The 22,598-nt window shown below is 40.1% G+C and overlaps 1 protein-coding gene and 3 pseudogenes across 2 annotated transcripts; 2 read left to right on the forward strand and 2 right to left on the reverse strand.

Annotated features, from left to right (window-relative positions):
- The first annotated feature begins 2,341 nt into the window (after nucleotides 1-2,341).
- On the forward strand, nucleotides 2,342-10,309 carry LOC149105072 (uncharacterized). Its single transcript, XM_089271768.1, has 6 exons — nucleotides 2,342-2,492; nucleotides 2,630-2,928; nucleotides 5,132-5,246; nucleotides 6,483-6,611; nucleotides 7,114-7,365; nucleotides 8,378-10,309. The coding sequence occupies exons 1-6, from the start codon at nucleotides 2,414-2,416 to the stop codon at nucleotides 8,701-8,703; spliced, it is 1,200 nt and encodes a 399-aa protein (XP_089127894.1). The 5' UTR covers nucleotides 2,342-2,413; the 3' UTR covers nucleotides 8,704-10,309.
- Nucleotides 10,310-14,115: 3,806 nt separating this feature from the next.
- LOC149105073 (uncharacterized) lies at nucleotides 14,116-14,945 on the reverse strand (annotated as a pseudogene).
- Nucleotides 14,946-15,153: 208 nt separating this feature from the next.
- On the reverse strand, nucleotides 15,154-16,190 carry LOC149105074 (adenosine receptor A2b-like; annotated as a pseudogene).
- A 5,411-nt stretch (nucleotides 16,191-21,601) lies between these two features.
- On the forward strand, nucleotides 21,602-22,520 carry LOC149105075 (uncharacterized; annotated as a pseudogene). Its single transcript, XR_016201419.1, has 2 exons — nucleotides 21,602-21,845; nucleotides 22,012-22,520. The product of XR_016201419.1 is annotated as an uncharacterized LOC149105075 (transcript).
- The last annotated feature ends 78 nt before the right edge of the window (nucleotides 22,521-22,598 follow it).

A 22,598-nucleotide genomic window follows, 5' to 3' on the forward strand; every position in this document is an offset into this window, starting at 1 on the left:
ACACAGGATAAGCGAGAATTTTGATTGGAATTTTGTAACTTTTCGGTGAGTTTGAGTTTGAATAATCTCAAAATACACAATACATTAGCAGTAAAAAATATTTTATACAAGGAAAAATTTATACTTCCCTTAGCATTAACCGGTCTCCCAATAACCTGGCCCTAATTACAGCAAGCTAGTCTGACATGAGCGTGCGATCCAATCGAAAACCAGCACTTGGTCAGCGCTCAACTTCAAAAAAACTTGAGCCCGCGATATGATCATACGATATTGGTTAGCGGATACCTTCATTTGATAGTTGTCAATTAATCATAACATGGATGTCAAATATCAAAGACGTACGCTGTAAACCAAGGCTGCATTTGCTAGAGCTGGATTATGGTCGCCATGTTGCGCGACTCCGTCGCTGCCGCCGTCGTGCGTACGCGACCACGAGCAATACCGCTAGCCATGATAACCATGAGAAAGTCAATTCAAGGGATTCCTTTTCTTTTCTATATGGGTATGGGGCTCTGCTTGACGGCCCTTTGGGCCGCCGGAGCTCCGCTAATGTTTGTCGAACCGAAGGCTGAGGTAAACAATTGATAGTGACAAATCGCAATATTTTGCGATAACCGAGTTCAATAGGCAGTTATTAACTCTTAATGACTGGTCCCGAGGGGAACAGTGAATTTTGTTTCCCGAAAATCTCAATGTTTCAAGACACGGATTCGAGGGAAACAAAATCCATTTTTGCCAAGGGACCAGTCATTAAGACAGTTGTTATATAGCAAAACAAATGGGTCAAACCGGAGGAAAAACGCGCGGAGACTCCAGCAACAACATCAGGCCACCTTCAACTGCACGTTCGGATCACGTGCAACAGCGGTCAACATTTCGCGGGTAACAGTGAACTGTTTCCCGTTTGACGTCATATTTTTCGCAATGTTGCCCGCTCATGGCATTTGGCGGTAAACAGTTTCATTGTTAGATGTCATGTGACCGTAAGCTAGCCAATGCATGGGCGCGTTGTAGTGGGAAAAACGCCAGCTACATGGGAACAAGCACTTAATGACTGGCCCCACGGGAAACAGTGAGTTTTGTTTCCCGAGACCCTCAATGTTCCCCTCGGCGAAGATTGCTTGACGCCGGCTGGCTAACTAATTTGCCGCGGTTTCAAGGAGCACGACCTGACCACGTGCGAGTTGAAAGTTCAAGTTGTTGTTCCCCTAGGGAGTTAGCGAGTTTTGACCCACGACGCGTGACACGTTCTCCTCCAATAGGAAAACGTATTTGAGTTGGGAGGTATGACAATTGTTTTTATCGTTCAATCAATAAGTCGCCAAGTTTGTTTTTATATGTAAAACACTCTCAGCAGACAGCTCAGGGAAGTGATCAGCCATTTTTCACACAAAAACATGAATTTTACCACAAGACCATGAACATTACACAGCCAATACCAGAATAGCCATATTTTTGCAATATTTGTCCCTGTGCTAACGAAATGGTATATAATAGGCTTGAAGATGTTAGGATTTTTCTGTACATACGTTTTTGTGAGGATTGTTACAGTTTTTGTGGCTAAGAATTATGGGTAAATGAATGTCGAGATACAATATTTTACATAATGCTAAAACATTTTTAGAACTTTTAGACTGTATTGTCTTTTGATAATATAATTTATTTTATTGTTTGTTTATTATTTTGCAAACACGTTCGTATTTTGATCTAGCTTACTATAAAGCTCTTAGACGCAACTAACTAAATAAAGTATTGATTGATTGATTCTGCAAAGGGTTGTTTAGAGCCACTTAAATTGACGATTTAGCAGGAGATCACGTACGTTCTCGCCTGGGCCTAAAAAGCGACGGCAGGTGGCCGAGAGGGATATGTGGGGTGGCTACATTCCGGGTTGAAAGACAAACATCGATTATCGCCTTTTGACGGCATCCTATCAGCAAATGTTTTCTTATTACAACAGTTAGTGGAAGAAAGTGTGTAACCAACATTAATAGTCACGACATATGCTTTTTTAAACTAAATCAATCACAAGTTTACATGTTTTTAAGAATTTACAAATTGAAATTAAATTCTGTCTACTGAGAGTTTCGAGATCTTGCCAAGCCCCTTCACTGCCTAGATTTCGAAGGTCTTTCTCGATTTGTTTTTCCCAAGCTTTTTGAGATTAATTCATTAATAGACAAAACAAATTATGCAAAGCACATCGCACTACCGATCGTTGGCTGCCAGCGCATAATTAGCTATAATTGAAAATTACACTAGTAAGCATAAGACATATCTTCTGCATAACTTATCAAACAGTTAGCCAATAAGATTGTTATCAACTGTCACGAAATCTGGCACCTGCTTGAAACTCACTGTTCTTAACTTTCAGTCTTCCTGTGAGCTTGGTTTGCATCGGCAGCAGAAGAAAATGGAACTTGGAATTCATGAACTAAGCAACTATCTGCTCGTATTGGTGATACTTGCCATTTCGTCAAATGCTTCTAATGGTAAAAGTTCTATTCTTTTGATAACTTTAAGACATCACGTCATATGTAATTAATATGTTACAGTCCATTTTTTCGAGTTTCATAACTGCAGCTTTCTTTTCTTCTTTTTCTTTCTTATTTTATCTTCACAATTTAAGTCATTGATGTTGGTGGTAAAACTCTCAGCCGAGGTACAGATAGAGGAATGGCTTACGCCAGATTTAAAGCGCACAAATTCTCCCTCCTTAACATCACCAACATTGGTTCGGATTATGTTCTCAAAGGCAGCGAGTGTGGGCTTGCTTGTGTTAACATACCGTCATGTTTCTCCTTTAACCTGGCTGCATTCTCCAATATCGTCAGCGGAAAAATCTTATGTGAACTGCTCCCATCCGACATTTACAACAACTCTAAAAACTTCGTCGCCAGCCAGTTTTATCATCATTATAGCATAAAGGTAAGTGGAAAATCAACTTTGAAATTGAAACATTTCGGCACAAAAGCGTTGATTAATGGCAGTCAGTTGATAGCCAAACTTAGGGTAATTAGCTTCGCTTTATGCATTATCCTAAAACGTTAATAACGCTGATAAAGTTTTGAAACTGTATGGATCACTCTAAGCAAGAGATTAATCTCTTGCTCTAAGTTGTCAAATATGAAAAATATACATTAAACTGGTATATCTATACATTTCGTTTTTCACATCTTTCGCCGTTTTATTCTTGAAGGAACTTGGCCTGGTCAGCAGACAAAACAAAAAACCACAAAATAAAACATAACAAAACAAAAACAAGAAAAGGACGAGTACACTGTAAAGAACTTAGAATTACAGGAAAGCGCACTTCCGAAAACGTTGAGCAGTTGCCTAGCCTATGAAGCGTCAACTTTTAACGTTTTGGTCCTTCAAATTCTGTCTCTCTAGCTCAGTGACAATTTATACTCTAAATATTAATACTTTGTAAAACAGCAAGAACACGCCATTCGTAAAGAAGAAGCCGACGTTTACACTAGGACAGGTGGTAACTTTGTCAGGATATTCTTATAAATGTCGGGCCATTTCTCGAAAGATGCTATATAATATTTCATTTCTGAAAGGGTTTGAATTGCTGGGTTTGAATTACCACCACGGTTTCGTTATAGTTGATTCAGTGCGTTATTTTAAGGAGGATTTTATGTTGCATTTAAAGAACTGTTATTGATGTAGTTGAGAAATAAAACTCTTCGATTGGGGCGCCAACAAACTAAACTTGAAAAGATTGCAACCAAGGGTATATGAAACAGAGATAAAAAGTTGCATGTTTCATTGGAAGACTTGGCCGAAAATTGTTCGCTTACATTAAGCCAGTTTTCAACATCCTAGAGGTTTCAGGGGATTTTGTTCCAGCAATTTTAGTTAGACGTCAACCAGTGATATGTTCGAAAAGAAAAATAGCGTTGAATTACATATTTCAATAATAGTCCAAACTGTAGCCAATCGATTTTTGTCTCCATGGCCAACTATTCTATCTGCCAAGCCCCCGCCGGCTAAGAGAGACAGGTAATCGAGGAGGCGAGGATGACAGCTTAATCTGAATATTGAAGGAATTAGGAGGCACTAATTCTCGAAGTATTCCTTAAACTTCAGGGGCCGGGTCTTTCATTTTGGACGGAGGTTTCGGGGAATTGTCGGGATTGGCGTATGTATTAACCCTATTCAGATGCAGGGAGTATTTTGAGTTCCTCTCACGCTCATTATTTCCAAGCAACTGCCTTCTTGGATATCATGTTTTGTAAAAAAAAAAAAAAACACACCGAACTGGGCTCAAAAGAAGTCAAAATTGATAAAGAAAGCTAAAGTAAAAGGCACCGAAAGTTACTGAAAAAAAAAAGAAATTTCCTAATCTGAAAAATATCCTTTCACAATACAACATGAGGTTTCTTCAACAGAAACATGTCATTACAAATTGTTCCCTGATAAATGTTAGGAAACGGGTTCATTTCTTTAATTTCATACTTTAGTTACGGTGCTCTAAGTCTGCGAGGGCCTTAAAAGCTCCCTTTGTATGCGCCAAAGGTTCATCTTCTCTGATCTGCCGCTGTTCTTTTCATATATTTTCCTGCGCTGATACCAGCATAAGTACAGTAATTTTGCGATCATTTTCGTTTTTTTCTTTCTCAAATCCTTCAACAACAACAAAATCAAAACTTGATCAAATCAGCATCTCAAAACTTCATGATATTCACTAGTAATAAACTCCCACTGGGAGCCCTCACTCGCAAACGCCCCAGGCAAGGATAAGATATGGGAAGAAGCGAGCCCGAAGGCGAAAAGGAGCGGGAGCTAGCTAGGATGGCAACAATGGTCATCGCTGCGGAGAGGAGGGAGGGACACCAAGCTACCGACCCGCGAATGTTTAACGAAAAGAGAATTAAACAGGCCAAAACAGGCCTATTTATACAAAAACTGTGTGAAACAGAACACCCAGGAGACTACGAGCGCGCGGGGATTTTTATCCTTGAATCCCGGAGAGATTTGGGGCGTTTGTACGAGATGGCCCCAGTGAGAATAGCCACGCCATGGAATATTAAATATAATGATTAGCAGTAAATTTTGAAAACATCCAACAGAGCGGCTTGGTATAACTGCTCGGTATGAGGAGGTAATTTTCTTTTCTTTTCAGTCTCCATGCATCAGCTGGCCTTGTCAGAACAATGGAGTTTGTGCTGCGCATTACGAGAAGAACAGCTATGTGTGCGTATGTGCCAAGGGATACACAGGGAAGTATTGTGAAACAGGTAACGTTTCAGCTATTTATTATATGGAGAACAGTGTTTTACTGGGAACTAAACCACTCGTAGATTCCATACGCCACTTCATCCGGGACCCGAGTGGCGTATTTTCCGTATGTCACCTTTGTGAGAGTCGTATCGTTCAATGAAGTCACGATTCCCGCCTTTTGTTTTTGTTGAATTGGTTTCTCCATATAATAAAAAGAACATTACACGTTGGCTCGAAGATATGAATTTTATGTTCTCGTGGCAAGAACAATGTCTCACTCGTTCGCTTCGCTCACTCGTGAGATATTATTCTTGCCACTCGAACATAAAATTCCTATCTTCTCGCCACCGTGTAATATCCTCTATATAACACACAACGGTATCAGCACTGGGTGGAGTCTAATTCGGTACATAGGTGGTAAAAAAAGCTCGAGAAAAAAGATTTACAATCCCAGTTACAAAATTCACTGCCTAAAATCCATTCTGAAAGGTTTTGGGAATATAGAGCCGTATTCAGTCATTAGGAGGAACCGAGTAAAGCGAGAGAGCTTGGTAGCGAATCTTGGTATTGGACACCTTAGCTGTTCGCGCTCCACTGGTGAAAAATTTAGTTCAGAGAGCGCCGAAAACCATTCAGATTGGAGGATTTTTCAATACTATTGGCTTTGCAGAAATTGCTCATTATGTAAGAGGATCGAAAGTTTAAGCTGGCTCTTAATTTTTTTTTCTTAGATAATAATAATAATAATAATAATAATAATAATAATAATAATAATAATAATAATAATAATAATCACTTTATTTAATTGTCGATGTATTTAGCACTAATGTCCTAATTGGGGACACTGTAATTTTTAAACATTTGCAAAAAGTTGCCTCTTACCACAATTCGATAATATAATCAAAGGGCTATGACTGAGCACTCAACTTGGAAAATGAATCGTCTGTAAATAGGTCCGCATTGCGTACATGTGTGTGCTTAGCGTCCTATGCAGCGTTGTTGAATTTTGACAGCTTGAGGAAAGGGGGAGATCAGCTTATTCAAAACGGGCTTCTTTTTCTGGATAGGGTGCACATTTAGTTTTGTTTAGTTTTGGCTGGTTTAGTTATTTTATCTGAAATATTTTAATTGCCCAAAACAAATCATGGTGCTTTATGAAGATTATTTTGTTTAATTACAATACAAAAAGATTGTAACATGCACACTTTTTGAGTCTATTTTAGAGTCATTGTGAGTACTTATTATTTTTGTAGATGTTGACGAGTGTTCTGACGGTTCAAATACTTGTGACGTCAATGCCCAATGCAACAATACTGTGGGATCCTACAACTGCACGTGCAAGCCAACCCACTATGGAAACGGACAAATCTGCAAAAGTCTCCGTGAGTTCTAATCAGCTTTAAATTATGGACATGATAGTACTCTTACGCCATTGTTGGCATTGTTTAGTTTTTCAATTGTGGGATTTAATGACTCCCTGTGTCCCCTCCCTTTCGTCATTGGACCTTGGAAAGCCAATAAAGCCGAACGGTGAAGTTTGTTCCACCACTTTTCAACCATCAACAATGAGTAAAAATGAATGAAAATCATGTCAGGCCTCAATGAAATTAGCCCTTTGCACGATCCGGTCACATGGTACAAAATCGCACATGCTGGTACGCAAATGATACAGTGGGACTTCCAAAACAAAGGCGGGTTAAGGTTGACTGGTACGAGTTGCTTTGTTTTGGAAGTCCCACTGCGCCATTTTCGTCCCAGCGTGTGTGATTTTGTACCATGTGACCGGATCGTGCAAAGGGCCTATTGTTCCATGGCTTCGGACAGTCTGTGTATATTTGTGCTATAGCTTATACACAGACATTTTTTTTTTCTTTTCCTCCCCAGGAGGCCTTGATGCATCTATTATTCTTGGTATCCTTGATCGCATCAAATACTCGGGGAAACTGATGTCTTATTTATACCCAGTCCTCCAAAGTTCAGACCGCAGTGTTTTATTGAGATGTTGGCATGCCACCACAGACGGCTGGGCCTCAACGACATTCCATGGCAACTGCGATGGGAAGGGACCCACAGTTACAATCATCAAAGTCAATGATCATATATTTGGTGGATATACTAACGTGTCTTGGAATAGCGGTAAGTATTAAAACGTCAAACACTCCATGTACCATTGGGTTATATCAAGTACTAGTTAGCAACCCTTTCGAGTCGTATCCATATCTTACGCGTCAGTTGTATTTTCTTGGTATACACACTAATCTAGGGGAGTATGTGCTCGGGAAGAACTCTCATATGAAAAGGACGGGGGTGCTCGACTAAAATATGGAAGATAACGCCTAAGAGGTAACAAGATCCTGTTGTTAGGACGTGGGTTCGAATCCCTCCCCCCCCCCCCCCCTTCCTTAAGAAGTACTAATACTAAAACAGTACATTATCGCCGATCATATATTTTTCCAGCGCAATACCCTAAAAGGTACTGCAAAAGGTCCTACTGTGGAACTTTTGAGGCTAAACACCGTAAATGTTACCAAAACTACTTTTTTAACGCCTTAAGAGTAAGACGAGCAACCCTGTCATTTTTATGTGGGAGTCCCCACCGGGAGGTATGTATACCAAGAAATACAAGTGTGACAAGTAGGATACTCCATGGTATACCACTCGAAAGCGTTGCATAAAGTTGTCGACTATACAGTAAATATCCTTTATTATGAGTGGTTATATTTTCTACCCATGGCATGCTATAACGATCACGAAAATGCGCAAGTCGTCCGAATCTCGTTTTTGCCTCGCTCGTTGTCTCGATCCCTTGGCAACGGAAAACTTGTGCACCACTTTAGGTAGTTTTCAGCGCCTGAATTATCTCGAAATCTTCGTGCACCAGACCGAAGAATAGCTTCTAATGTAAGCTGCCGCAGGAGCCCTAACTGGAAAAGAAATAAGAAGGAGCGCAAATACGCGGTTTTGAGCATGACCATGATGTTGTTGAATCCAAAGACGTAAACAAATAAAGGAACAATGTAATTATTTATTGGGTAAGTTAGTGATGTTTTCTGGTAACAATGATATCGATAATGACATTATGATATTATTTCTCTTATTTAGCCGTGTCATTGACTGGTAATCAATCATGTTTCTTTTGAATTCACAGGTTCTCCATGCACTTATTCTGTAGCCGGCAAGGCGTTCCTCTTTTCTTTATACAACATCAACGGATATGCTCCTGTAAAGCTCACTCAATACGACGATCTTCCCAACGAAGCCATGTACCACTGTTCCACTTATGGACCCACTCTTGGTGGGCATGATATCCGCATATCGAACGACGCTTTCAACAACAACAACTCATACACCCATTGCGGACACACGTACACCGCCCCTCCAGGGTCTTCTCGCCATACCAATTGTGCGTTTTTTGCCGGTAGCATTAATTTTTCGCCCACGGATATCGAAGTATTTTATGAAACATTAGCCTAGGATCGAAGGGCCTAGAATGAGAAGTTATGTGTCAGCTGACATGTATTTTGGATATTAGATATGTGTAACGCTTGGCAATAATTGAGATTAATTAACCTAACACTAAAACTTCAAACTGACCCTATTATTTACCATTCAACCATTAAAAAAAACAAAAAAAAGAAAAAAGTCAACTGAAAGAAAAAAGCTTTCTCGGTGTGCATGATGATTTCAGTCCTCTGGCGGAAACTGCTTTTTACTAAATTGTTTTGCATCACATGAGTCGTACTCCTAGAGATTATTAGACCGGACTCGTGTGAGCGGTGGAAATTAGGCCTAAGAGATTACTCATTTAATAATATACATGAAAAATTACTCGATTCTGATTGGCTAAGAACAGTGCAGTTCAAGTGTAACACCAGTGCAAATTACACATCGAAATTCTGGATTATGATTGACTGATAGACAATAGCAACTTTCCTAAGAAAATGATATCACGTAAAATGATGACGAAAATTTTGTGCTGAAACTTTGAAAAAAGTTTTCTCAAATGAGAAAAAATGGCTTCAAGAAAGATCTTTCGGCACTTCGTCCTCGCGAATTTTGTCATTTTTATATTATTAATAAGAAATCATACGGTTTTTCTCGTTCAATTTGGAGTTAATTTGCACATGTGAGTTTTTCAAAAAGTTGAAATTACACTCGCCGAAGCGGTTCGTGCAATTTCAGCTTTTTGAAAAACTCACTCGCGCAAATTAATTCCAAAGTGAACTCGAAACCGTGTGATTACCTATACTAATTTAAAGATATTGTTCAGAGCGCCACTCGACGAGCAGGAATTATGTATCTATAAGGTTAGAGTCACCTCAATATAAAAAAAGAGAAAATATTAATAAATAAATAAACAAGATCGAAAAAGAGTAAATAGTCAGTCAGTCAATCAGTCAATCAGTCAGTCAATCGGACAGTCAGTCCGCCAGCCAGCCAGCCAGCCAGCCAGCCAGTCGGTCAGTCAGTCAGTCAGGAAATAAGTAAGTATCTTTTTGAAATAATATCAGTCACATGAACATGGATGTAGTTACACACCTGCACTGTGAGAACCTTTACTAGTTGGGAGGAGAAAATCAGATCACGATAAATTCATTCCCATAAAACTTCATTTTTTTTGTTTGGCCAGCAATTGGCTTTGGCCTACGAAGAAGAGAGAAACCCGCAATATAATTTTTTTCCAACAGCGTTGCCAGAAAGTGAGAAACGTGACATCTTTTTGAACTAAGTACCTAAAAAAGTGGGTTACTTTATCAGTTAGCTTGGCTTTTTCTTAGTTTGTTAGTTAATTAGTTGATTAATTAGTGAAATAGTAAGGAAGTGAGTAACGAAGGAAGGAAGAAAGATAGATGGGCAGATAAGGAAATATGGAAATAATAATAAGAAAATAAGGAAATCAATAAGGAAATAAACAGAACGCTGTAGAAATGTAAATCATCATATTTGATCTGTTTAAGCAGATATTTAACCAAATACAACTAATCAAATCCGGTAAATTCTGTAATTCACTAATTCATAAGTATTGCTTTTATGTTTAGCGTTTTCTTAAACACAATAAAGATAATTGGTACTGACTCTATCTTTTGTCTACAACTTCCAAGGAACCTGCGCGCTGCTATTTTTTCTGCTCATGTAGCCAATCAGAGAATATGATTTTCTAAGGTAACCAACCAGAAAACCGAAGTCATGTGAGTTATTTTGATATTATGTGACGTAAGCCGTGACCTCACAGTGTGTCAATGAGATAAAAGCTGACACAAGAATTTCTTTTCAGTCACAGTAAAAATAACAACAATAACAACAGTAACAGGCATAGAGACATGGCGGGACGTTGGCGTGACGCAGGTCGTCACGCGCTCGACCGCACCAAACTAAAAAGAATTGTTTACAAAACTTTCCCTTGCGAGCCAAGCAGCAACACCGACGAAAGAAACTGATTTAATTTTAAATTTTTAAACACCACTTTTTCTGATAGGCCTGCACAATACAATTTCAGACACGCGCAGTAGGGCGCGATTGTGATGCAGGCCACGAAGATGTTGATGCTAACCTGCATGGGGTCAAAATCTTCGACGTAATTGTACGCTTTGCCTCTATTATCTCAGTGCATAACGTCCAGTTCGTTAATAATTAAACTAAAGTAACTCCAAGCGTTTTCCTTAATTTTAATACAGTTCATAATCTTTTAGATTATCTGGTGTCCTACTCTCTCTAGTTGGCCTCAGGGGTAACTCTGGAACTTCTGCATCGGCACTTCCATCTGTGATACTGTGTTCTCTGAATTGTGGGTCTGGTTCATCGCTTGCTTTCAGATACTTCGTCACCTCAGTTACATTTATCTTGTAGGTGACTGCCTCAGGTGGTGTAACTGTGACGTTTTTACCACATTTACTGGCGATATCGTAAGGTGTATCCTAGAGAGTGGTTGAAAACTTGTTTTTCTTCCTTTGTTTCACCAGGAACTGGCCCGAAGGTTTTATTATGGACCGGACGCATGACTTATCTGCTCGCATCTGATTAATTGATATAAAAAGAAGCAATTGGGTGGGCTACATCATGGCCTGCACATGTGCCGAATGGTGAAATTATCCCTTTAAGGTCGGCACACACAACAGGACGTGGTGCGGGGACAAGCCCCTTCGCGTGTAGGCATAGCACTTATACTGCAGGGACAGTACTGGTAAGCTGGTGCACACGAAGGAGATGCAGGAAAAGAAATTGTCACCTCAACAGAACTTTTTCGCTAAAGCGGGCTTGTCACACCAGAAAGACTGTCGCTGTAACATGTCCTCTAGTGGGTGTAGACCTTTAAACGTTTCTATAACAAGCGCCTTTCCTTTTTTTTTTCCTGAGAAATAACAAAAAAGTACGACAGTCGTGAAATCCTGTTATACTCTAATCACCCTGAAATAAACGATTATAAAATATTTTGTAACTAATCTTAATAAACACGAACACAACACCAGGGACGTGCATCTCGTTTATTGGTGAAGTAACAACAAGAAATGTGAGAACAAATACAAATGATGCAAATGCAACGCAACCAAAAACATAAGGAGGGACCATTGGCCTAAATGGTACATTCAGCACAACTATAAGCGGGCAGTCCCGTACAAAGACGAGAGTGGCCCAACGGCATAGAAAAGTTTAATCACCCATGGCCAACACATGGTGAACGGGCAGTCCCTCATAAAACATGGTCAAGTGGCCGCGCGACATGACGTCTCATAAACAGATTCCACTGGACACTGCGCATGCACTGTACAGGTCCGTCGAGCAGCAGAAAAAACACTGGGGTACTAAAATTCTCTGAGCCAAAAAGGGAACTATTATTTGCCCCATGGAGATAAACATCTTTGCCGGTCTCAACAAAGAGAAAATCAATGACAAATGATCGGAAAACCCCTTGCGTTCTACCAAAAAGGGCCAAAAGGGAACTGAAGGCCAATAGGGAATAACCAGAGTTCCTCTGCTTTGACAAAAAAATACATGGCGGATGACATTTTTAACTAATGAAACAGGTGGCACCAGCCAACAGAATGTTCCCACCCGACTAAACGCTAGGGAATCCACGCCCAAAAAATCGGGATTAAAGAACTTCGAATAGAATCGGGGAACCTTGTGGTTTTTGTAACTAGCGAAACAATCTACTGAACAGGGACCCCAATAAGAGTTGGCTGAATGAAAATAGCAATCCTTAACTTTCCAGTCATCACAGTCGACAATCTTGCTCAAATAATCAGCTTTCTCGTTCAATGAACGAGAGATCCACTCAGCCTCGATTTCGATATTGTTTTCTCTGGCATTATGAAATATATCAACCGCAAGTTGATGCAAATGCTGCTTCATACAACCAGAATCGACGATCAAAGGAATAGCTTGGTTATCAGTAAACCACTTAACAGAGTACCCTGAAAGAAGATGTGCAAAAATCTTTAATGAAAAACTAACACAGTGGAGTTTTCTCCACGTGGAACTCTGTTTCATCTGCAAAGAATTCCAGTTTTTGTGCGAAAGAGGTTTGTCGTTAATGGCAATAAAAGCAGCATATCCAGCAGCGATAGCATCTGAATAAACAATACGAGATGGTCTGCGAACAGCGTCTGCAAAACACCTGGAATTGAGATGAGAAACATTATTTTTCTAGAACTCTAACTCCTTGCGAGCGCAGGGATCCAAATCAACTCGAGACTCCCACCGTTCTCTACGGTCAAGAGCCTTGTGAAGACTCTTAGTCATAAGTTTGCACACATTAACAAAAACAAGCATATTCGAAATAATACTACCCGTGACAGAAGCCAGCTGCCTGGCGGATAGACTACTCTGGGAGAGTGCATAATCGATACTCACGAGTAACTTGTCAATTTTGTCCTCAGACACAGTCAGCAAGTTATCCTTTAAATCCCAGCGATAGCCCAACCAACGAAGGGACTGAATTGGAGCCCAGATGCTTTTCTGGGTATTCGTCACAAAACCAGCACGGAACAAATCCAATTTAACGGCCATGGACTGGGAGCAACAGTCCGCGAATGTAGGGCACACACCTTAACCATCATCCAAATATACAGCTATTCTGAAAGCCTGACTTTAGTAAATATACAAGAGCCCGTAGAAAAGCCGAATGGTAAAACGGTAAATTTGTAAAAGTGAATTAACCCATCCTTGGACCAGGAAAAACCTAAAAACTCTTGGTCCGGAGGAAAAATGTCTATATGATGATAACCAGATTTGATATCGAATGAAAAAAGCCAATTCTGGGAACTTTCGACAAAGCTAAAAAGCATGGTTTTAGCGTCTTCGAATTTCACCTCGAATTTCATAACAAAATAATTAGGGTGCTGTAAATCCAAAATAAGCCTTTTCTTACCGTTAGACTGTATAGAAACTGATAACGGGTTAACGACAATAGGGGCACACTCGCATTCAACTACTGAACCTGTGGCCAGGAGATCAGAAATGGAGGGCCCAACAAAATCGCTATACTGAATGGCTGAGCAATTATTGGAAAAATGGGCTGAAGGTGGGGTGTAAATGAAAGGAATCTTATACCCGTCTTAAATGGTATCGCGAATAAAGCGAGAAGCACCTGTATGCTCCCAAAAAGCTACATTAAGCTTAAGATTGCCTTTAACTTTAAGGTCACTGCAAACCTTCGCGTGTGTCCTCCAGAAAAAAATTTTGTACGCGCGCTGTTTGAAGTAACCTTAACAATAGGCGTTTCATCCTGATATTCAGCGCTAAAACAGCTGTCACGTTAATTAATCAGATGATTCAGCAAAGTTACCGGTAATTTCAACTGGGTCAAAGTCTCCTAAACATTTGACTAAATCAATTAAATTATCCTCATCTTGCCGTAGTCCCCGGAAAACGGCTTGATAATTATCGTCAGTTCGTATTCTTACTGCTTGGGACGGCTGCAGCGGTTCCTCTAAAACGGCTTGAGCAGGAGGAAGAATTCGCCCAGTGGCCTCTCTGTCCGCAGCTTAAGCACTTGTCTGCCGGTTGAGGCTGACGTCCACGAAAGGACTGCATGCGAAAAAAAGGCTAATTATAATTAGGAGAAAAACGAACTGCCAGTGGACAAACCGGTAGATGGAACTTCGCTGGTTTTAGGGTGAGTAATTGTAGAGTTAGACCGGCTAGACGCATTTTTACGCTTCTTCTCCCGAGTCTTGACGAGCGCTCTTCTCTCGGCTGATCGGAGTTTTTTCTCGTCCTCTGAATCGTCTGCGAGTTCGTCCGATTCGTATTCTTCAACGACTGTCCAACCAGCGGGGCTCTTGTCCGCAAAACGAATTAACTTGTTGCGTTTAATTAGTAATGAGAGTTTTCACTCTTTTGAGCTCTGAATTAGCTACTGAAAGGTTTCCTTTTAAGATGGTCTTGATAGCCCCGTCTATTGCATCTAGCAGAGAGCTGTTGAATTCGTATTGCACTTTTTTTCCTTTGAAGTTAAAAGAACTGGAAGCCTTGGATTCCGTTTTCAGCTTCTTCAGTTGGGACTGAGCGGCAGCTTCTTTCTCGTCTAGATCACGTTTGAATGCAATGAGCTTCTGGTCAAACTTAACGTCCAAAAGCTGAGAAAACAACTCCAAAGTCTCGGCGTTGGACAACGTCAACAATGATCCTGAAGCAGTCGCATGAACAGGATCTTCCTCATTGAAGGATTCAGCGATCGAAGCAGGAACACTCGCTCGTTGAGTATCCCACGGCATAACAGATAAAGCAAAGTTGAAAGAGATGCCTTCGAGTGGCTCTTGTAGAACTTACAAAATCTTAAATAGCCCCTAGGGATTCATCATACCTGCGAGCACGCCTAAAGTTCTTCTACAGTTAACACGAATCATACATTATAAACATACTCCAGCGTCATTAGCGAAACGTTACAAAATATATTGTCGAAGACCCAGAGTATTCCTACAATTACGTGTCATACTCCGCTGGTAAATAATTATTGTCTTCGAGTTTTGTTATTGTCTGGTCTTTATGCTTCGTGTTTTTCTCTGTTCCTGCCTGACAAGACGAAGAAGCAATATTTGGTTTCTTGGCCGGACAAGCCTTCCATCTGAGATTTCTCTCGATAGAAATTCCGAATGACCACTTTGAAGTCTGGTTTTAAGAAAGCATATATTAGTGGATTTACGAGCGAACTAGTCGCCACTGTGAAAAGCGAAATAGTGAGCAGCATACTAGGAAGAAGGTCAGGCCGATTGAAAATATTGCCGACGGTGGTTGAGTACAAGATCGGCAACCAACAGAATAAGAATGCTGTTGCGACTATGCAAAAGACTTTAGCCGCCTGGGCGTCCGATGAGATACGTCGAAGTTCTTTTCTCTGCCCTCTCGCAGTTTCAAAGTCTCTCCTCGTTGTCAAGCTCCGTCGCATTTGCCTGAAAATCTGAACATAGGCGACGGTTATAAAGATGTACGGCACGGCAACGCCAAAAAACTCCAAGCAAACCATGTACACAGTGTGGATTGTTTTGTTCGGATTCGCTTCCCAGGCTAAAGGAAATACGGTGTAAATAGTTGGAATCAGCCACGAAGCTACGATGGTCCGGGCTCTTTTGAAAAACTTCGGTGCACGATACCTATAGACTAGTGGCTTGATTATAGGAACATAGCGATCGTAAGTCACGGCACAAATGTCAGCGACGCCAGACAGTAGTATTATGGTAATGAGGTAGTCTGTTACAAGCGATGTGGGCTTGATGAGTATAAAAGGTAGTGAAATGCCTCCTGTAAGGATGTCTGACACAGCAAGCGACAATACCAACCAGTTTGTGTACGTTCGAAGAGTCTTCTTAAAGCAAACCAGAGCGCAAACGGAACAATTTGCCAGTACGATAACAACCGAGAGGATACCAAGAGGAACAACCACGTAAATCTCCTTCGACGGTTTGACCATGTTTATCGCTTGGTTTAATCCTCAAGGCATTAGCTGAGAGTAATTAACTTGAGCCGCTAGTCGTTATGTTTGCTTTTCTTTTAAATGCGAGTTTACTTTTTAGCAGTAGAAATTCTGATGAATAAATACAATGAACCCTCACTAAAAGCGTACACCCTTACAAAGTACGCGTTTTATAGTGATATATATTAACGCATTATTGGCTCGAGATTTTGTATATGTTGGCAGTTTTTTAGATCTCCTTATACGACTTTACAAGCGTTTAAGAGTTTACTTTTATTGTCCATCTCCCAGGAAACATTACTACAGACAGACAGCTATTCAGACAAAACAAACAGACAGCTTTCATCTATACCCTCAACTCCGAACTGGGACTTGACAAGGACAATTTAACGTACGACAAAAATCTACAACTAAATATTCAAATAATTACGAACACAAAAATTGATTTTAGCGTTTAAAAGTTGAATCCATCTCTGCAACACAAAAAATCTCGGATGTTTCTTGATCCGAATTTGATTAAAAAAAAAAAAAAGAAAAAAAAAAAATGCTTGATGTTTTCTAAACATCTGAAATAAAGTTTAAACCTCAAACTGAGTTTACCGACTTTACCTGCTGGGCAAAATATGCACAAAGCTACACAAGACAGTTTATTTAAGCTTCAACGTATTAGCATATTCGTTATAAAGGCACTCCAGCATCCTAGTTTGACAGCCGGGTTCTTTTAAGGAATAAACGTCGGACAGAATTGCTGACTGATAGAGACACTTTCCGGCATATGATAAAGTTTTTTCAGGTTTTTTTTCAGCTGCACAACACGATATCATTCTGTTGACTGCAACCGTCACTGCGATGCGATACCAAATTTCGACCTGGATAGAGGACCCACTTGAAAACCACTAACAGCTGATGTGGCTTACCCTCTAAGTATTGAAATTACTTTCAAACCGAGCCAAAATTTATTTTAAAATAATACTAAACAAACAAAACACACACACACACACACACACACACACACACACACACACACACACACACACAAAAGAATACTGGAAGTTTTTCTTCTTTATTTTGTCCATTTTACACCGAACTAACGAAATACTGTAGACTGTAAACAACGAAGCCGAGAAAGATGCCGAAGACAACTAGCCAACTGGTCTGCCTCCCGCCAGTTGGGATTCTTAACCAAGTTATGTTTATTTGAATATTTATTTATCATTGTTTGTTTACATTGGTCCCGAAAAGCCCCGATGGGGAGTGACCAATTACGTATACATTTACATTTACATTTAAGACAGCAGCGAGAACGTCACTAAAATAAAGCAGTTACGTTAGCAATCTTTCCATAGCTTTGCTTACGAGAAACACGACACTATTACAAACTAAATGCGAGTTTTGGACCGCATTACGCAAATAAATTGGCGGCGTTGCGAGAAAATACATATGTATTGCGCGGAGTTCCAACTAGCTGCCAAAATGTCCTCTAAAAACCCATTTAGTTTTAAGAGAAACTTTGCTTGCCTGCACTTTACATTCGTAAACAAAACAAAGCCAGCAACACATAGCTGGCTAAAATGAAGAAAAGAAAAGTTAACAAATAAAAGCTTTACTGATCATTTCAGAATGAAAACTTGCGTTACTTTTCATAGTTACGTTGTTCTGCTCAATTACTCTCGCTAATTATACTCTAAAATATTGTACAAAGCCTTATGTTACTAAAAGTTATTGCAAATTCATTCTTTGTCTCCGATATACCCCACACTAATGGGCTTCAAGACACATATCTGATGTCCTCTGGTATGGAAACTGCAACATAAATATCGGTTGACCAGTCGGTCAGTCAATAGGACGATCACATGACTTTTGGAGGGGATATAGTTTATTTGTGGCCCCGAGTAGCATCATATTTGCGCCCGAGCGGAGCGAGGGCGCAAATGAGTCTGCGAGGAACACAAATAAACTATATGCCCCACATAAGTCATTTGATTATCATTACTATCAATACGCAAGGCTAAATCCTACAATTTCATTTAAATTAATAAGAAAAAATGTTTAACAGAGATGTAGCATGAAACTATGATGTGGAAAGTTGTTGCTACAACACGACTAGCTAACAAAGGCCAAATAAAATTCCTTTCTGTTTACAATAGAAGTCAAATATAATTTAAAGAGATTAGTAACAATGATTAGCAAAAATCAAATGACTGCCTTAATGTAAGCTCCCGCCATCCTTCTCTGCCACGGCGAGCAAAATGAAAATACAACAAAACTGGCCAAATAAAATCAAATTACTTCTCCGCATCTTTCCAAACGCCGTTCGTGTTCTGCCCTTCCACGAGGTATCGATTCAATTTCTACCTGTCTCCTGACTGAATAGATGATTTGTGTTATGGTTTAGCATCGTTTTCTTTCGTAAATAGCTTGGCCTTCGCTACAAACATTTTTTTTTTGGCAGACATGAATTCACTGTCTTACAAAATGTTTATGTTTCGGCTGAGTGGAACAGGTTGGCCTTTCTCTGTTTTCCCTTTCTCTGATTCTGATTTCTTTTTCCCTTTAGCGAAGAACTTTCGCAGAATTTCGCTCAAGTCCGTTGGGCTTATTTACTGTTTTGAGATCCACTGTACTTTTTCCAATTTTTCTTTTCTCACACCACTTCTCGAACTCAAGTTCTTACTGCCCGCTCAGTTATTTTTTTTAGTGCTTTTAGCTTGCGCTTTTTGCTCAATTTCTCTCCAGTTGTCGTTTTCTAAGTCCGAGTTTTGACTAGAAAAAAGCTGAAAATTTAGGACTTCAAAACCTCCGAACGTGAAACGTTCGCCACAGAACTACAAAGTGAGCAAGTGCAAACTCATCCACAAAAATTCGCGCCAACTCTGGTATTGAAATGGTATCCTTAGGATCTCATTGGTCGAGCCAAGTTGTTTGACATCTCTGCAGCCGATCAGAATCAGGGCGGCAAATGTATTTTCAGCCCGCGCATTTTCCGTTTGGCCCGCAAAATGGTGTGTTTTACAGAGAGCAGTTTGTCATTTAGTCGCGCGTATTGATAATAATGTTAGTGTCAACTTGAGCAAAGAGCAAGAAGTTAGGGGGGGGGGGGGAGTAGATGGCACTAGCCCTCAAACCTTTATCATTAGTATAGAGGATAAATTTGAAGTAAGAGAAGTAAATAATTTAAAATTGTAGCTTGAAAATAAACTTTATTTAGGTTCACTGGATTCACAAGGCTACATTTACTTTATTTAAGGTAATTTAGCTCGTTAGAAGTGTTTGTCACGTGACTTAACCACGCCCAAACTGCAACCCCAACCTTAAGAGTCTGTCCACGAGAGGACCAGGCAGACGTGACACATGCCATGTCACCGATTTCTCTCAAACTTTCACAGATGATTAAGGTCATTAAGTTATTCAAGAGTCCAAAGTAGGTCGGGCTCCCGGTCAATCCCTGGGGTATTAGGGCTTTCACATGAAACCCCAGGGATAAAACACCGAAATTAGCTCTAAAATTGCACTTCCAACAAAGATTTCTCACACTAACAGAATGCGATGGATTTTCATCTTGTTTCATCCAGCAATTCTTCAAACCTTAAGCAATGAAAGGTCCAAAGTTGGAGCGATTTGAAATTATTCTCGCCAATCTGGAACATTTGAACATAGTTAGTAGAGGGGAATGGTTATGAAACCCGGTGTCACAGTGATATGTGTATCCCCGTGATATGTGTATCCCCTCACACATATCACTAGTGATATGTGTATCCCCTCCAAAATGGCGACCAGTGATATGTGTATCCCCCACCCCCCTCCCCTCTACTTTAAATAGCAATATCCTCCTTGAAAGCGCTCTCGTCGTCCGGTCGCTTACTAGACGAACGAGTAACCCAAACAAACTTAAAACACAAATCTCAATTTTTGTAGTTGAAAAAGCTTACGTATCTGCTGCTGGAATTGTGTTCTTGATCCTAACTGGTTTTCTGCGAGGAGGATATAATGAATTTAAAGTTGAACACCAAATGGATCTAGATATATTTCAATTTGAGTTTCACGGCACGGGATTTCTAGCACGATATTAATTGTGCGGTGGATTCTCACCCCTCGAGTAACGCATATTCTCCACTGTTCATCGCCTTGTTTGCATCTGAATTATTCGTGAAGTGAAACACATATCACTGCTTCGACACGCTCGCCATGAAATGATTAGTGGCACTTGTGTATCCCCTGCACCCGCTTTTCAGTTCGACTTTTTGTAAGATATGTTAAGTCTCAAGCTGTATACATTGCTATACTGCGAATATTCATAATAATCGACGTTTATTCTTCGGCAGTTAGCCTAGATAACGGCTGTCTTCAGGGGATACACATATCACTGCGCCATGTAATAATTAGTGATATGTGTATCCCCTGCATGCGGTCGTGTACAACCGAGGTCAGTGAAACTCCAGAAATCCCAAGCTATGAATAAATGCCGGGTGTGCATATTTCTAGCAAGCCAGTTTTGACAATGCAGATGTAATGGGCATTTTTCTTCTTGGGTAGAAAGCCAATATAACAGCTGTGTCCATGGGGATACACATATCACTAGTTCATGAAATAGTCAGTGATATGTGTATCCCTTATTATCCCGTGCACGCGTGCACGCGTTTTTAGTGGAATTATCGAGTTTCAAGCACCAGTAAACCCAAGCCGTGTAAAAACGTCGGGTGCTAATATTGCCTGCAGTTTTGACAAGGTTGATGCGCTATATTATAACAGTTGTGTTTATGGGGATACACATATCACTGCGCTATGAAATAATTAGTAATATCTGTATCCCCTGCACGCGATTTCAGTTTAGATATTTAGACATTCGAGTTGCAAACTCCGCAAACCTCAACCTGGGTATAAACGTCGTCGCGAGTAAGAAGCCAGCACGTTTCGGCAATAATTGGCCCTTTTCTTCGATCAGGTAGATAGCCAATCTAACAGCTGTGTTTAGGGGATACACACTGAGATCACTGCGCCATGAAATAATTAATGATATGTGTATCTGCTGTTCGAGGTCTTAGTCAGATATACAATCGAGTCGGTTGGAACTCAACCAAACTCAAGAAATCCTAATCTGCTCCGTTGGGCGCGAATTCATTTCTGGTTTCTCCTACTCTTTACAGCGCTCGTTGGAACCTCGCAACCGAGTCGCCATTTTGTTCGTTGAATGCCCAGGCGCGTATCAGTGTTTTGTGTATTCCCACAGGAGATACACATATCACTAGTGATATGTGTGCGGGGATACACATATCACGGGGATACACATATCACTGTGACACCGGCAAACTTCAAAGGACGATCTCTTTGTTTAGGTTTTTGCTTGGTCACGTGATCGCGACCGTGCACAACAGAAATGTCAAGATGGCGTCCGGAGTCTCGTAGAAATTGAAGTTCGAATCAAAAATTGTGGTTTTGGCAGTTAAATTTGCTGTTAATTGATCGAGTATCGTTAAACCAGGAGATAATTGTTCTGTGTTTGGCTGTGGCACAAGTAGAAGGATCAAAGGAGTAGGAATATGGAAGTTACCGAAGGCAAAAGACGAGGACCCCAAGAAATGGAGGGAAGATTGGCTCGGGGAAGACAAGAAGACAAGAGAAGTTGATCGCGACTTTAAGAGACAAGTAGAAAACGACAAGGTGTTTACATGCGAGAAACACTTTCATCCAGAAGATATTGGAACATGTAAGTAGTAAAATAAAACAAATTCTGGTTAAATACATTGCGAATTTGCGGTGATCTGTCTTAGACGTAGTGCATAACACATAAACATTTGAAACATTCTTAGGCAAGCTAGCTCCAGATTTTCTTCAGTATTTCTTCACATAAATTACCTTGTTTTCTTCTGCAGTTCATTCAGAGAAAATGACGAAAAAAAAAAAAAAAAGATTTGGCACGTTACCTGTGCTGAATATGCCGAAAAGAACTCACGATACTCCTAAACCGAAACAAAGAACCCCTCGCTCTGTAGTGAAAGATCATTTGCCACGACAGGCCGTGTACAAGAAAACTTAAAAAGAACTGTGTCAACGAACATCAGGGCTAAAGAGCTTAAACGACTGGAATATGAAGTTAATGAGCGACAGATTTGTTGTAAAAAAGATGCTGGACCCTTTCCTCATTCCAGAATTTGAAATTATTTTTTTTTAATCTGAAGACTGTTTTTATATCAGGATATATTGTGAACTTTGTGAAGTCCAGTTGCACAGTGTTTTAGCCTTCACCCGCTTTACAATGTATATCTTAAAGAAGCAGAATATTTCTCAGTTTATAAAGATATACAGATAACAGTTATAATTATATTTTCGTCAGTTAATGTGCATGTACCTTGATTCTGAAATAAAGAGATATTTCTGTTTACATTTTTTTACTTCCAGTTGACTTATCTCAAATTCTATAAAACATATTCACTGATAAGAACAATCTTTTCCCTGGGAA

Source organism: Orbicella faveolata, unplaced genomic scaffold (assembly GCF_042242905.1).
Source record: "Orbicella faveolata isolate gen_17 unplaced genomic scaffold, um_ofav_v1 contig_34, whole genome shotgun sequence".
In the NCBI taxonomy this organism is placed as follows: domain Eukaryota; kingdom Metazoa; phylum Cnidaria; class Anthozoa; order Scleractinia; family Merulinidae; genus Orbicella; species Orbicella faveolata.

Excerpts from the sequence above, each read along its gene's own strand:
- LOC149105072 (XM_089271768.1), top strand. The coding sequence starts at position 2,414 with ATGGAACTTGGAATTCATGAACTAAGCAACTATCTGCTCGTATTGGTG. Across the intron at positions 2,493-2,629 it reads TTCGTCAAATGCTTCTAATG|TCATTGATGTTGGTGGTAAA; the intron begins GTAAAAGTTCTA and ends TCACAATTTAAG. Across the intron at positions 7,366-8,377 it reads TAACGTGTCTTGGAATAGCG|GTTCTCCATGCACTTATTCT; the intron begins GTAAGTATTAAA and ends TTGAATTCACAG.